Genomic DNA, 15,957 nt, shown 5'->3' with positions numbered 1-15,957 from the left:
CTAGAGGCTGTGGCAGCGAGTCCGCACAGGACACTATTGAACGTCCAGGAGAATGATCCAGATAGTTCACTAGAGGCTGCGGCAGCGAGTCCGTACAGGACACTATTGGACGTCCATGAGGAGAATCCAGATAGATCACTAGAGGCTGCGGCAGCGAGTCAGTGCAGGACAGTATTGGACGTCCAGGGGGAGAATCCAGATAGATCACTAGAGGCTGCGGCAGCGAGTCCGTACAGGACACTATTGGACGTCCAGGAGGAGAATACAGATAGATTACTAGAGGCTGTGGCAGCGAGTCCGTACAGGACACTATTGGACGTCCAGGAGGAGAATCCAGATAGATCACTAGAGGCTGCGGCAGCGATTCCGCACAGGACACTATTGGACGTCCAGGAGGAGAATCCAGATAGATCACTAGAGGCTGCGTCAGCGAGTCCGTACAGGACACTATTGGACGTCCAGGAGGAGAATCCAGATAGATCACTAGAGGCTGTGGCAGCGAGTCCGCACAGGACACTATTGAACGTCCAGGAGAATGATCCAGATAGTTCACTAGAGGCTGCGGCAGCGAGTCAGTGCAGGACACTATTGGACATCCAGGAGGAGAATTCAGATAGATAACTAGAGGCTGCAGCAGCGAGTCCGTACAGGACAGTATTGGACGTCCAGGAGGAGAATCCAGATAGATCACTAGAGGCTGCGGCAGCGAGTCCATACAGGACAGTATTGGACGTCCAGGAGAATGATCCAGATAGTTCACTAGAGGCTGCGGCAGCGAGTCCGCACAGGACACTATTGGACGTCTAGGAGGAGAATCCAGATAGATCACTAAAGGCTGCTGCAGCGAGTCCGTACAGGACACTATTGGACGTCCAGGAGGAGAATCCAGATAGATGACTAGAGGCTGCGGCAGCGAGTCCGTACAGGACACTATTGGACATCCGGGAGGAGAATCCAGATAGATCACTAGAGGCTGCGGCAGCGAGTCCGCACAGGACACTATTGGACGTCCAGGAGAAGAATCCAGATAGATCACTAGAGGCTGCGGCAGCGAGTCCGCACAGGACACTATTGGACATCCAGGAGGAGAATCCAGATAGATCACTAGAGGCTGCGGCAGCGAGTCCGTACAGGACACTATTAGACGTCCAGGAGGTGAATCCAGACAGATTACTAGAGGCTGCGGCAGAGAGTCCGTACAGGACACTATTGGACATCCAGGAGGAGAATCCAGACAGAACACTAGAGGCTGCGGCAGCGAGTCCGCACAGGACACTATTGGACGTCTAGGAGGAGAATCTAGATATATCACTAAAGGCTGCTGCAGCGAGTCCGTACAGGACACTATTGGACGTCCAGGAGGAGAATCCAGATAGATCACTAGAGGCTGCGGCAGCGAGTCCGTACAGGACAGTATTGGACGTCCAGGAGGAGAATCCAGATAGATTGCTAGAGGCTGCGGCAGCGGGTCAGTGCAGGACACTATTGGACGTCCAGGAGGAGAATCCAGATAGATCACTAAAGGCTGCGGCAGCGAGTCCGTACAGGACAGTATTGGATGTCCAGGAGGATAATCCAGATAGATCACTAGAGGCTGCGGCAGCGGGTCAGTGCAGGACACTATTGGACGTCCAGGAGGAGAATCTAGATAGATCACTAAAGGCTGCTGCAGCGAGTCCGTACAGGACACTATTGGACGTCCAGGAGGATAATACAGATAGATCACTAGAGGCTGCGGCAGCGAGTCCGTACAGGACACTATTGGACGTCCAGGAGGAGAATCCAGATAGATCGCTAGAGGCTGCGGCAGCGAGTCCGCACAGGACACTATTGGACGTCCAGGAGGAGAATCCAGATAGATTGCTAGAGGCTGCGGCAGCGGGTCAGTGCAGGACACTATTGGACGTCCAGGAGGAGAATCCAGATAGATCACTAGATGCTGCGGCAGCGAGTCCGCACAGGACACTATTGGACATCCAGGAGGAGAATCCAGATAGATCACTAGAGGCTTGCGGCAGCGGGTCCGTACAGGACACTATTGGACGTCCAGGAGGAGAATCCAGACAGAACACTAGAGGCTGCGGCAGCGAGTCCGCACAGGACACTATTGGACGTCCAGGAGGAGAATCCAGATAGTTCACTAGAGGCTGCGGCAGCGAGTCCGCACAGGACACTATTGGACGTCTAGGAGGAGAATCCAGATAGATCACTAAAGGCTGCTGCAGCGAGTCCGTACAGGACACTATTGGACGTCCAGGAGGAGAATCCAGATAGATCACTAGAGGCTGCGGCAGCGAGTCCGTACAGGACACTATTGGACGTCGAGGAGGAGAATCCAGATAGATTGCTAGAGGCTGCGGCAGCGGGTCAGTGCAGGACACTATTGGACGTCCAGGAGGAGAATCCAGATAGATCGCTAAAGGCTGCGGCAGCGAGTCCGTACAGGACAGTATTGGACGTCCAGGAGGAGAATCCAGACAGATCACTAGAGGCTGCGGCAGCGAGTCCGTACAGGACACTATTGGACATCCAGGAGGAGAATTCAGATAGATCACCAGAGGCTGCGGCAGCGAGTCCGCACAGGACACTATTGGACGTCCAGGAGAAGATTCTAGATAGATCACTAGAGGCTGCGGCAGAGAGTCCGCACAGGACACTATTGGACATCCAGGAGGAGAATCCAGATAGATCACTAGAGGCTGCGGCAGCGAGTCCGCACAGGACACTATTGGACATCCAGGAGGAGAATCCAGATAGATCACTAGAGGCTGCGGCAGCGGGTCCGTACAGGACACTATTGGACGTCCAGGAGGAGAATCCAGATAGATTGCTAGAGGCTGCGGCAGCGGGTCAGTGCAGGACACTATTGGACGTCCAGGAGGAGAATCCAGATAGATCACTAAAGGCTGCGGCAGCGAGTCCGTACAGGACAGTATTGGATGTCCAGGAGGATAATCCAGACAGATCACTAGAGTGTCATGGTCTTACCTTCTTGCTGTTCTCCTTCGTTTGACATGTGCTGGCGGCCATCTTGGTTTCTTGTAGCCTCCCACCCTGCGACTCCTCCTTCCCACTGGGAGGAGCTGGATGCCTAGCTCATATATATAGGAGGTCTGTGGCTTCAGTTCCTTGCTTGGTCCTCCTGTGTTCACATGCTTCTAGACTGCTGCTGCTTCTGGTTCCTGATCCTGGTTTCGTCCGACTACACTGCTGGTTCCTGATCCTGGTTTCGTCCGACTACCCTGCTGGTTCCTGATCCTGGTTTCGTCCGACTACCCTGCTGGTTCCTGATCCTGGCTTCGTCTGACTACCCTGCTGGCTCCTGATCCTGGCTTCGTCTGACTACACTTCTGGTTCCTGACCTCTGGCTTCGCAAAGACTCTGCTTCGGTTTCGCCATCCGTTTGGACTTTTGCTTTACAGCTTTATTTTCAATAAAGCCTTCCTATTTTCACTTATCCCTTGTTGTACGTCTGGTTCATGGTTCCGTGACATTAGGACCAAGCCATGAATTCTGACGGTACAGGGCCATCCTCGCTACCCACGCTGGTTGCCAGACTTGATCAGCAGGATCACCTGTTGGGTCGGTTTGCTGTGGTGTTGCAAACCCTGCTTGAACGCACGGCTCATTTCGCTCCCGTTGCCGATGGGTCGGTTGTCGCTCCTGGGCCCGCTCCTACTGCCGCTCCGGTTGTTGCGCCAGAGTCTACCCCGACACCTGTTGTTGCACCTGCGGTGTTTCGGGGTATGACCGGTTCTGCCCCTCTTCCACAGCGCTTTGGGGGAGAGCCAACTCAGTGCCGAGGTTTCCTTAACCAGGTGGGCATTTATTTCGAGTTGCTGCCACATGCCTTTCCCACTGAGAGATCAAAGGTGGGCTTCTTGATCTCGCTGCTCTCGGACAAGGCCTTGGCCTGGGCCAGCCCTTTATGGGAGAACAACAATCCGGTGGTTGCCGAGTTTTCCGGTTTTGTTGCTTCTCTTCGGAAGGTATTCGATGTGCCGGCTCGTGCTGCCTCTGCTGCGAAGCTCCTTATGTCCATCAGACAGGGTTCACGATCCGTAGCTGAATACGCCATTGAGTTTCGTACCCTGGCAGCAGAGGTGGGCTGGAATAATGAGGCTCTGGTCGCTGCTTTCTCTCATGGTCTCTCGGATGCCTTGAAGGATGAGGTTGCAGCTAAGGACCTACCAGTGGAGCTCGAGTCTCTTATTTCTTTCCTGATTTTGATTGACACCAGACTCAGGGAGAGACCTTCCTTTAAGGAGAGCCTGCGGAGGTTTTCTAACAGATTGGCGCCTACGTTTGCTGTCCCACCCGTGCCTCCCTCTCCTCCCACGCCTCCTGGGGATGACTTGTCTGGGGGTGAACCCATGCAGCTGGGGTTTGCTCGCCTGTCCGAGGGGGAGAGGGTACTCCGGAGACGCGAGGGCCGATGCATGTACTGTGGTCTCGGTGGGCATTTTCGGTTGGCATGTCCGAACCGTCCGGGAAACGCTCGCACCTGAGATCCTGTCGGGGGCAGATCTTGGGTGGAGTCTCCTCGTCCCCGGTTTCCCGTGTTGACAAACCACTGATCACTGTTGTCCTCTCCTGGGTCGGGGGCTCGGTGACGACCCAGGCGTTGGTGGACTCTGGTGCTGGTGGTTTGTTCATTGATAGTGTGTTCGCTGCCGCCAATTCCATTCCTCTGCAGGCTCGAGGTTCCCCACTGGCTCTTGAGGCGATAGACGGCAGACCCCTTCTGCCGCCACACGTGACTCATGAGACCCTTCCAGTGGGGATAGCCATTGGTGCCGTTCACAGAGAGTCGGTCTGCCTCCAGGTTATTTCGTCTCCACACTACTCTGTGGTCTTGGGGTACCCCTGGCTCCGGAAGCATAATCCGACTTTCGATTGGAGATCGGCCGAGATCCTCTCGTGGTCACCGCAGTGTGGGGCTAGTTGCATCCATGGGTCTGTCAAGTTGCTGTGTACTTCCTCGGACTCTCTGTTGCCTCCTGAATACGAGGAGTACCGGGATGTATTCGATAAGGTGCGCGCGGTTGCCCTACCTCCGCACCGCCCATACGATTGTGCCATAGAGTTACAATCTGGTGCCGTTCCTCCTCGTGGCAAAGTCTATCCACTGTCGGTAGCGGAGAATGAGGCCATGGAGGAGTACGTGAGGGAGGCGCTTTCACGCGGACACATTCGCAAATCCTCGTCCCCGGCAGGAGCTGGATTTTTCTTTGTGAAAAAGAAGGGCGGTGAGTTGAGGCCTTGCATCGATTACAGGGGTCTCAATCGCATCACGATCAAGAACGCTTACCCGATACCCTTGATTTCCGAGCTGTTCGATCGCCTTAAAGGGGCCACGGTCTTTACCAAACTCGACCTGAGGGCGGCATATAACCTGGTAAGGATCAAGGCGGGCGATGAGTGGAAGACCGCGTTTAACACCAGGACCGGTCATTATGAATCCTTGGTTATGCCCTTTGGGTTGTGCAATGCGCCCGCAGTCTTTCAGGAATTCATCAACGATGTTTTCCGTGACCTGTTGCAGCAGTGTGTGGTGGTCTATTTGGATGACATCTTGGTATATTCTGAATCCATGGAGGCCCACATTCTGGATGTCAGACGAGTGTTGCAACGGTTACGAGAGAACAAGCTGTTCGGTAAGCTTGAGAAATGCGAATTTCACCGATCCCAGGTAACCTTCTTAGGTTACATCATTTCCGCTGAGGGGTTCTCCATGGATCCTGAGAAGGTTTCGGCTGTCTTACAGTGGCCCCAGCCCAGTGGTCTTCGTTCCCTGCAGCGCTTTTTGGGCTTCGCCAATTATTATCGGAAGTTCATCAGGGACTTTTCCATGCTAGCCAAGCCTCTCACGGATCTGACCAGGAAGGGCAGTAATTCCCAGGTCTGGCCGCTCGAGGCCATCCGAGCTTTTGAGGCTCTAAAGTCCGCCTTTGTGTCGGCTCCGATTCTGTCGCATCCCAACCCTGGGTTGCCCTTTGTCCTCGAGGTGGACGCGTCTGAGACGGGAGTAGGCGCCCTTCTGTCTCAGCGTAGAACACCAGAGGGTCCTCTGCTTCCTTGTGGGTTTTACTCCCGGAAACTGTCTTCCGCGGAGTGCAACTATCAGATTGGTGACAGGGAGTTATTGGCCATCGTGCAGGCCCTTAAAGAATGGAGGCACTTGCTCGAGGGTTCGGTGGTTCCGGTCCTCATCCTGACGGACCACAAGAATCTGACCTACCTTTCTGAGGCCAAGAGATTGACACCACGTCAGGCCAGATGGGCTCTGTTCTTGTCACGTTTTAATTACGTGGTCTCCTACCTACCCGGTTCCAAGAACATCAGGGCGGATGCCTTATCACGGCAGTACTCCGAGCTGTCCAGGGAGGAGTCGATTCCGACTTCGGTCATACCTCCGAATCAGATCTTGGCCGCCATTCGCACCAGCCTGACCTCTCCCCTGGGTGAGCAGATTTTGGCGGCTCAATCTGGTGCTCCCTCTGGGAGACCCAACGGCAGATGTTTTGTGCCTGAGGAGTTGCGCACTCGGTTGTTGCGAACCTACCATAACTCCAAGACCGCGGGGCATCCTGGAAAGAATCAGCTGTCCTGGGCTGTTTCACGTCTGTTCTGGTGGCCTTCCCTACGTTCCGACATCGCCGCATATGTAGCGGCATGCTCCGTTTGTGCCCAGAGTAAGTCCCCTCGGCACCTTCCGTTGGGCCTTCTGCAACCCATAGCCACCGGGGAGCGCCCATGGTCACACCTGGGGATGGATTTCATTGTGGACCTCCCTGCATCCCGAGGCCATACGGTCATTCTCATGATTGTGGATCGGTTTTCCAAAATGTGCCACTGTGTTCCTCTCAAGAAGTTACCCTCTGCACAAGAGTTGGCCACGATTTTTGCCAGGGAGGTCTTTCGGTTGCACGGTTTGCCCAAGGAGATTGTGTCGGATCGGGGGAGTCAGTTTGTGTCCAGGTTCTGGCGCGCCTTTTGCTCCCAGTTGGGGATTCATCTCTCCTTCTCCTCGGCCTACCACCCTCAGTCCAATGGGGCCGCAGAACGATCCAATCAGGCCTTGGAGCAATTCCTTCGTTGCTATGTCTCCGATCACCAAGACAATTGGGTTGACCTCCTGCCTTGGGCTGAGTTTGCCAGGAACACGGCGGTGAACTCTTCCTCTGGGACGTCTCCCTTCATGGCCAATTATGGGTTCCAACCTGCCGTGTTACCGGAGGTATTCTCTCCCCAGGATATTCCGGCTGTGGAGGATCACCTTTCCGTCCTACGTGCTTCTTGGGTACTGATCCAGAAGTCCCTTGAGGTCTCTGCGCAGCGCCAGAGACTCCAGGCTGATCGCAGACGAGCGCCTGCTCCTTCCTACCAGGTCGGAGACCGTGTATGGTTGTCCACCCGCAACCTCAACCTTCGAGTGCCCACTCCCAAGCTGGCGCCTCGCTTTGTTGGTCCCTTCCGAGTGCTTCGCAGGGTAAACCCGGTAGCCTATGCCCTTGCGCTTCCTCCTGGCATGCGGATCTCCAACGTGTTTCATGTCTCCCTGTTGAAGCCACTGGTGTGTAATCGTTTCACTTCCTCGGTTCCTCGGCCTCGTCCGGTCCAAGTGGGTAATCGTGAGGAGTATGAGGTGAGCAATATCCTGGACTCACGCCTGGTCCGCGGTCGGGTGCAGTTTTTGGTCCATTGGCGTGGTTATGGTCCAGAGGAGCGTTCCTGGGTTCCCTCCGCAGATGTCCATGCTCCTGCCTTGCTCCGAGCCTTCCACGCACGCTTCCCTCAGAAACCGTTCTTTACTCTGCGGAGGAGGGGCCCTTGAGGGGGAGGTACTGTCATGGTCTTACCTTCTTGCTGTTCTCCTTCGTTTGACATGTGCTGGCGGCCATCTTGGTTTCTTGTAGCCTCCCACCCTGCGGCTCCTCCTTCCCACTGGGAGGAGCTGGATGCCTAGCTCATATATATAGGAGGTCTGTGGCTTCAGTTCCTTGCTTGGTCCTCCTGTGTTCACATGCTTCTAGACTGCTGCTGCTTCTGGTTCCTGATCCTGGTTTCGTCCGACTACCCTGCTGGTTCCTGATCCTGGTTTCGTCCGACTACCCTGCTGGTTCCTGATCCTGGTTTCGTCCGACTACCCTGCTGGTTCCTGATCCTGGCTTCGTCTGACTACCCTGCTGGCTCCTGATCCTGGCTTCGTCTGACTACCCTTCTGGTTCCTGACCTCTGGCTTCGCAAAGACTCTGCTTCGGTTTCGCCATCCGTTTGGACTTTTGCTTTACAGCTTTATTTTCAATAAAGCCTTCCTATTTTCACTTATCCCTTGTTGTACGTCTGGTTCATGGTTCCGTGACATAGAGGCTGCAGCAGCGGGTCAGTGCAGGACACTATTGGACGTCCAGGAGGAGAATCTAGATAGATCACTAAAGGCTGCTGCAGCGAGTCCGTACAGGACAGTATTGGATGTCCAGGAGGATAATCCAGATAGATCACTAGAGGCTGCGGCAGCGAGTCCGTACAGGACAGTATTGGACGTCCAGGAGGAGAATCCAGATAGATTGCTAGAGGCTGCGGCAGCGGGTCAGTACAGGACAGTATTGGATGTCCAGGAGGATAATCCAGATAGATCACTAGAGGCTGCAGCAGCGGGTCAGTGCAGGACACTATTGGACGTCCAGGAGGAGAATCCAGATAGATCACTAGAGGCTGCGGCAGCGAGTCCGTACAGGACAGTATTGGACGTCCAGGAGGAGAATCCAGATAGATTGCTAGAGGCTGCGGCAGCGGGTCAGTGCAGGACACTATTGGACGTCCAGGAGGAGAATCCAGATAGATCACTAAATTCTGCGGCAGCGGGTCAGTGCAGGACACTATTGGATGTCCAGGAGGATAATCCAGATAGATCACTAGAGGCTGCGGCAGCGGTTCAGTGCAGGACACTATTGGATGTCCAGGAGGAGAATCCAGATAGATTACTAGAGGCTGCGGCAGCGGGTCAGTGCAGGACACTATTGGACGTCCAGGAGGAGAATCCAGATAGATCACTAGAGGCTGCGGCAGCGGGTCAGTGCAGGACACTATTGGACGTCCAGGAGGAGAATCCAGATAGATTGCTAGAGGCTGCGGCAGCGGGTCAGTGCAGGACACTATTGGACGTCCAGGAGGAGAATCCAGATAGATCACTAAATTCTGCGGCAGCGGGTCAGTGCAGGACACTATTGGATGTCCAGGAGGAGAATCCAGATAGATTACTAGAGGCTGCGGCAGCGGGTCAGTGCAGGACACTATTGGACGTCCAGGAGGAGAATCCAGATAGATCACTAGAGGCTGCGGCAGCGGGTCAGTGCAGGACACTATTGGACGTCCAGGAGGAGAATCCAGATAGATTGCTAGAGGCTGCGGCAGCGGGTCAGTGCAGGACACTATTGGACGTCCAGGAGGAGAATCCAGATAGATCACTAGAGGCTGCGGCAGCGAGTCCGTACAGGACAGTATTGGACGTCCAGGAGGAGAATCCAGATAGATCACTAAATTCTGCGGCAGCGGGTCAGTGCAGGACACTATTGGATGTCCAGGAGGATAATCCAGATAGATCACTAGAGGCTGCGGCAGCGGGTCAGTGCAGGACACTTTTGGATGTCCAGGAGGAGAATCCAGATAGATTACTAGAGGCTGCGGCAGCGGGTCAGTGCAGGACACTATTGGACGTCCAGGAGGAGAATCCAGATAGATCACTAGAGGCTGCGGCAGCGGGTCAGTGCAGGACACTATTGGACGTCCAGGAGGAGAATCTAAATAGATCACTAGAGGCAGCGGCAGCGGGTCAGTGCAGGACACTATTGGATGTCCAGGAGGAGAATCCAGATAGATCACTAGAGGCTGCGGCAGCGGGTCAGTGCAGGACACTATTGGACATCCAGGAGGAGAATCTAGATAGATCACTAGAGGCTGCGGCAGCGGGTCAGTACAGGACACTATTGGACGTCCAGGAGGAGAATCCAGATAGACCACTAAAGGCTGCGGCAGCGGGTCAGTGCAGGACACTATTGGACGTCCAGGAGGAGAATCTAGATAGATCACTAGAGGCTGCGGCAGCGGGTCAGTGCAGGACACTATTGGACGTCCAGGAGGAGAATCCAGATAGATTACTAGAGGCTGCGGCAGCTGGTCAGTGCAGGACACTATTGGATGTCCAGGAGGAGAATTATGGGATTTTACTAGTTTATGACGTAAAGTCATGATTTTATGAAAGACACGGAGGCGAGTATTGCATCATCTTTCTTTACTGAAAGCCACAGCAGCAAAGAAAAACTGAAAACAAATTTACATATTGCCATAGCAACCGTCCCTCCCACCTTAGTCCTGTATATAATGTCCACAAGCCCCTAACACTTCCTCTTTCTTGGCGGATGCCACTCCAACCGGACCGGACACTGTATACTCCAAACTGAACCGCATGAAACCGGAACCATACGAACTTGAAACATCTCAGAAGAGACAACAGCAGTCTTCTTCCAGAACCTCTGGAAAAAAGGTAGACCTCTGATCCCGCAACCTTAGAACTGGAACAGGCCGAAGCTACATAACAGAAACGAGCGGGAATAATCCATCAGCGGATTCATCCTACAAAGAAAAGAAAATATGTGAAAGAGAATGCTCCATCTGGACGACACGTGCAAGCACGACAAATCAGCAAGAAAAAACACAATAATACAGAATATCACAAAAGAAACTGTACATCATAATAAACAATAACCCAAGGGGGGGAAATACCTAAAAGGGAGGGCAATACTCGCCTCCGTGTCTTTCATAAAATCATGACTTTACATCATAAACTAGTAAAATCCCATAATTTTATTTCAAGACACGGAGGCTCTTATTGCAAGTTTAAAGCTGTAAAATAACTGAAGAAAAAGCATGTAGAGACGGGCGAAAATAGAATTCCTTAAAAGTAGAAGCCCGAGACCAGTAGGCGATCTTCATGATGTCCTCTAGACGAGCCCCAGACACCAACATAGAGGTGGAAGCAGCACTCCTAGTAGAATGGGCCGTGAAGACAGAGGTATCCACACCTTCTAGGGACATAGTCCATTTAACCCAACGCGCCAGCGTAGGAGTAGAAACCGGGGCAAACGGACGTCGATATGAGAGAAACAACTGAGGGATCCCCGCAGATCTATGCAAGGAGGTCCTAGTCTCATACTCCCGGAGACAATCGACCGGGCAAAGGTTCGGAAAAGCCGGAAAACTGGGATAAGAAACTGAACGGATATGTGTCTTGGTCCGACGGGAAATATTGAAAGTGACTCCCTCCGGCGAAAAAGACCTGGCGTCAAAATCTAAAGCCCTGACATCTGAGACCCTCTTGCAAGAGATAAGGCAAAAGAGGGTAACCAGTTTGGCCGAGAGCTGGCGAAGGGAAAGTTGAGAATTAGATGGCCAAGTAGAGAAGAGATCTAAAACCAAGGAAACATCCCAGGTAGAAGAAAAACGAGGCCGAGGAGGCCGAGACATACGAGATCCCTTGAGGAGACGGCATACCAGGGGATGTTGACCCGCAGGACGTCCTTCGAATGACTGGTGGAAGGAAGAAATCGCAGACCGGAAGAGATTTATCGTACGATACGCCTTACCTTCCTCAAATAATGATGTCAAAAACTCTAGGACGTGTGATACAGAGGCTGAAAGGGGATCCACACCTCGTGCCACGCACCAACCAGACCATGATCCCCAGGCCGCTCTATAGGCCCTCCTGGTGCCCGGAGCCCACGACTGTTCCAAGAGTCTATGAGCTGCATCCGAAAGATCCTCGCTTTGGCTGAGGCGCCCGATATTCTGCATGCCAGCAGGCGGAGAGATCCTTCTAACAGTAGTGGATGTCGCGCGTCTCCGGAGTCTAGGAGAAGATCTGGGTAGTCTGGAAGAAGAATCGGTGGTAGGATGAGTAGGTCCAGCAGGTGAGGAAACCACGACTGGGAAGTCCAAAACGGCACAATCAACACCAACTCCGCTTGTTGATACCGCACCTGAGTCAAGACCCGGGGAAGCATCGCGAACGGTGGAAAAGCGTAGAGGAGAGGTCCGTGCCAATCCTGCAGGAATGCGTCCACTGCCTCTGCATCCGGATCCGGTCGCCAACTGAAGAAGCGCGGTAGCTGAGCGTTCAACCGAGAGGCAAATAGGTCGATATAGAATGGACCCCAGATGGATGAGATTTCTGAGAACACCAGCCCATCTAACTTCCAATCGCTGCCATCCCTGAGGTAACGAGAGTTCCAGTCCGCTTGGACATTCTGCAGACCAGGCAGATACTCCGCCACTACCCAAATTTCCTGGTTGAGACAGAAAGACCAGAACTCCTTGGCCAAATGAGACAACATGCTGGAGTGGGTACCTCCCATGAAGTTGACATACCGGGCAGCAGACACATTGTCCATACGAAGGCGAATGCAGGCACTGGCGATGTCCTTGGCAAAACTGCGGATGGCGAAAGATCCGGCTAACAGCTCCAGGGCGTTGATATGGAGTGAGGCTTCCTCCTGAGACCAACGTCCTCCGGTGGAGACTCCGTCGCAATGGGCCCCCCACCCGAGCAGACTGGCGTCTGAGTCTATCGTGAAGTCCGGGCGCGGACCGCAAATCGCCTTCCCATTCCAAGCCTGAAGATTCGAAATCCACCAATGCAGCTCGTCCCGAGTTTCCGAATCCAGCGAGATCGTGTCCGCGTATGAGGCACCGGATTGAAGGTGTGCGTGTTTCAGGCGCTGAAGAGCCCGGTAGTGGAGGGGGGCCGGAAACACCGCCTGAATTGAAGAGGAGAGGAGTCCTATGATCCGAGCCAGATGGCGAAGTGTAATACGGGGGGTAACCAACGTCTTGCGTAGTTCTTTGCGGATGGACCGGAGTTTTGACTGGGGAAGGCTGAGAGTCTCCGAGACGGAATCCACTGAGAAACCGAGGAATTCCATAACTCTGGAGGGAGTCAATAAAGACTTCTCGTGGTTGATGAGGAAACCCAATCGAGATAGAAGATCCATCGTCACCTGCAACTGAGAAAGAAGAACAGAAGGATCCTGATCCATTAGCAGTATATCGTCCAGGTAGATGATCAACCTGATTCCGCGACTGCGGAGCCAAGCCACTACCGGACGCATAAGCTTGGTGAAGCACCAAGGGGCCGACGACAGGCCTAAGGGGAGGCAAGAGAAACGCCATATCTGCCCTTTCCAACGGAAACAGAGAAGGTCCCTGGAGGGAACAGCGACCGGTACGGTGAGATAGGCGTCCTTCAGATCTAATTTCACCATCCAATCTCCCTTGAGGAGCAGATCCCTGAGGAGGTGAATACCCTCCATCTTGAAGTGCCTGTAGCGCACAAATCTGTTCAAGGGTTTGAGATTTATGACGGGGCGCATCTGTCCCCCTTTCTTCCGTACGAGGAAGATACTGCTGAGCAGGCCCACTGAAGAGAACGGGACCTGCTCGATGGCGTTCTTGTGAAAGAGTTCTGTTAGTTCCTTGTCTATGGCCTGAGACGTGGCCCCGGAGGATGGGATAGGAGGGGGAAACGGGATATGATGTGGGACCTGGGCCAGTTCTATCTGGAATCCCCGTATTGTGGATAGAACCCAACCGTCTGATGTGATCGACTCCCAGGCATGAGAAAAAAAGTTGGAGTCTGCCCCCTACACAAACTGGAGAAAAAGGAAGATGAGGGAGACTTACCAAGGGGACGACGGAATCCGAAACCTCCTCTGAAAGGCCTGCGGCTAGGTGCACCTCGGGACGGGAAGAAACTTTGCGACTGCCTGGAATCCTGGAAGGAGGGTCGCTGAGAGAAAGGTCTTTGACAGTAGGAGCCTCTACCCGAACTACGGGCGTGGAATGAAGAGCGGCCGGCCGAACGGCCCCTGTAACTGCCGGCCCTTGAGGAAAAACGGCTCTGGAACACTCTCCTCATGGACGACTGTGCCTTGTCCAGAGCAGTAAAGGCACCCACGAATCTGCCCATGTCCTTAATGAAGGGCTCTCCAAACAAAAGACCCTGTGCTTCACCTGCGGCCTCAGTGAGGGCAAGATTGACTAGCTTTGGGTCAATTTTGAACAGAATAGCTTTACGCCGTTCTATCGACAGGGAACTATTGGCATTGCCCGCAATACATATGGCTCGCTGGGCCCATCCCCGGAGTTCTTCCGGATCCATGGGCGTATTAGCCTCTCTGGCGATTTCCGCCATCTCAAAAATTTTTGTCAACGGACCAAAGACGTCCAGGAGCTTGTCCTGGCACGCTTTAAGGGCCGATTCCAAACCCCTTCTAGGGTTCCACCCAGATTTTGCTAAAAACTGGACCATTTTGGGGTCCACAGATGGGGTCTCGCAGACCTTGTTTGCAATAATGGGTCTAGGGCACTCGGCCTTCAGCTTGTTACGCGCCTCCTTAGACAGAGGGCAACGTACACGTGCCTCCAGGTATTGGGCTACGTGATCAAGCAGGAGCCATTCGGCGGATCTGGGGTGGTGGAGACTGTCAGGGTCAAAAAGGGGATCCCCTAGAGGGTCGGTTAAGACACCAGATGGTCCTTGAAAAACATCCGCAGATGAAACGCCAGGAGGCGTCGGGATGGGAGCCGCAATAGGATCGGCCGGGGCATAATCAGACAGATCTCCATCAGGGTAATCCATATCCTCACATCTAACCTCCTCCTCAGAGTCGACATCAGAGTCGATCTCTAACTCAGTTTGTGCTCTGGCGCACTTCCAATTCCTCGCCCGTTCTGCCTGGCGGGATGAGGCTCTCTTGCGCGAGGTCGCGCTCTCAGGGGTGGCATTGGACTCACCAATCAAGTTTGTTCTGGAGGCGTGAGGTACAGGTAAATCTGGCTGCGCCGTGTCACTGAAGACAGTAGGGCGAGCATAGAGGGCATCCGAGATGGATTTGGTAAGGGACGTGGTAACGGAGCCCATAGCGGCCATGATGGCCTCAGAGACAGAACGCTGGAAAGCATCCGCAGAAAAAGCGGAGCCACCAGGTGCAGGATTAGGTGAGGAGACGGAGTCTCTGCCTGCTTCCAAGCTCTGTGAAGGGGTATGGCCAGAGGGATGAGACAACATTGCAGTGTTAATGATTCACTATCAGGCCTATAATATAGTGAGGGGCAGTAAATACCAGGGGATAACACACCTAACCTGAGGGAAGGAGAGAAAAACTCACAGTGGGTAGTCACCCAGCAGTGAGAAGGAGCAGGGAGAGAGCAGGAAGAAACCACACTGAGAAGCAGGGAGGGGGCGTGGCTAAAATCGGAACAAGAAGAAAAACCAGAGGGAAAAGGTAATAGGCAGATGGATAGAAAACAAGAGATAGGCTACTACAAAATGGCCGCCGAAATCTCGTGGCCGGCCGAGATCCCGCGAGACTACGGGACTAAGCTAGTAAGCAGCTGCAAGAGGATGAAAAAGCAGAGAGAGAGAGCTCGGATTCCCCCCCCCCCCCCCCCCCCACAGGGTAAGTGAAGGGGAGAGAGGAAAAGAGAGTGTGTGTCCCAGAAAGAACAATCAATAAGCCCCTCAGATCCCAGCCATTGCGGCAGGACAGCAAAATATTTCCCTCCCCCCTTCCCAGGGAGGGAAAGGGAGACAGAATAACGGCACCTAAAATAGGGGAAAGATACTGAAATGCCTGTAGACAAATAAATCTAAGTGCCCCAGGCACCCAAAACGAATAAGATCAACAAAATATATATACATATACCATACAATAAATCAGAAATATGCTGCTAGACAAACAGGTACTTAGCTCTGTGGCAGCAGCAAAGAAAGAGGAAGTGTTAGGGGCTTGTGGACATTATATACAGGACTAAGGTGGGAGGGACGGTTGCTATGGCAATATGTAAATTTGTTTTCAGTTTTTCTTTGCTGCTGTGGCTTTCAGTAAAGAAAGATGATGC

General features: G+C 53.5%; 1 protein-coding gene across 1 annotated transcript; it reads right to left on the bottom strand.

Annotated features, from left to right (window-relative positions):
- Positions 1 to 10,350: 10,350 nt before the first annotated feature.
- Positions 10,351 to 15,488, bottom strand: LOC121005338. Its single transcript, XM_040438010.1, has 2 exons — positions 13,738 to 15,488; positions 10,351 to 10,635 (listed from the first exon to the last, which is right to left on the bottom strand). The coding sequence occupies exons 1-2, from the start codon at positions 15,122 to 15,124 to the stop codon at positions 10,631 to 10,633; spliced, it is 1,392 nt and encodes a 463-aa protein (XP_040293944.1). The 5' UTR covers positions 15,125 to 15,488; the 3' UTR covers positions 10,351 to 10,630.
- Positions 15,489 to 15,957: the final 469 nt, after the last annotated feature.

Source organism: Bufo bufo, chromosome 6, assembly GCF_905171765.1.
Source record: "Bufo bufo chromosome 6, aBufBuf1.1, whole genome shotgun sequence".
NCBI classification, from domain to species: Eukaryota; Metazoa; Chordata; class Amphibia; order Anura; family Bufonidae; genus Bufo; species Bufo bufo.
This window is presented reverse-complemented; position numbering and strand designations above follow the sequence as displayed.

What these genes read in the sequence shown, in the direction of transcription:
- LOC121005338 (XM_040438010.1), bottom strand. Translation starts at nt 15,124, where the DNA reads ATGTTGTCTCATCCCTCTGGCCATACCCCTTCACAGAGCTTGGAAGCA.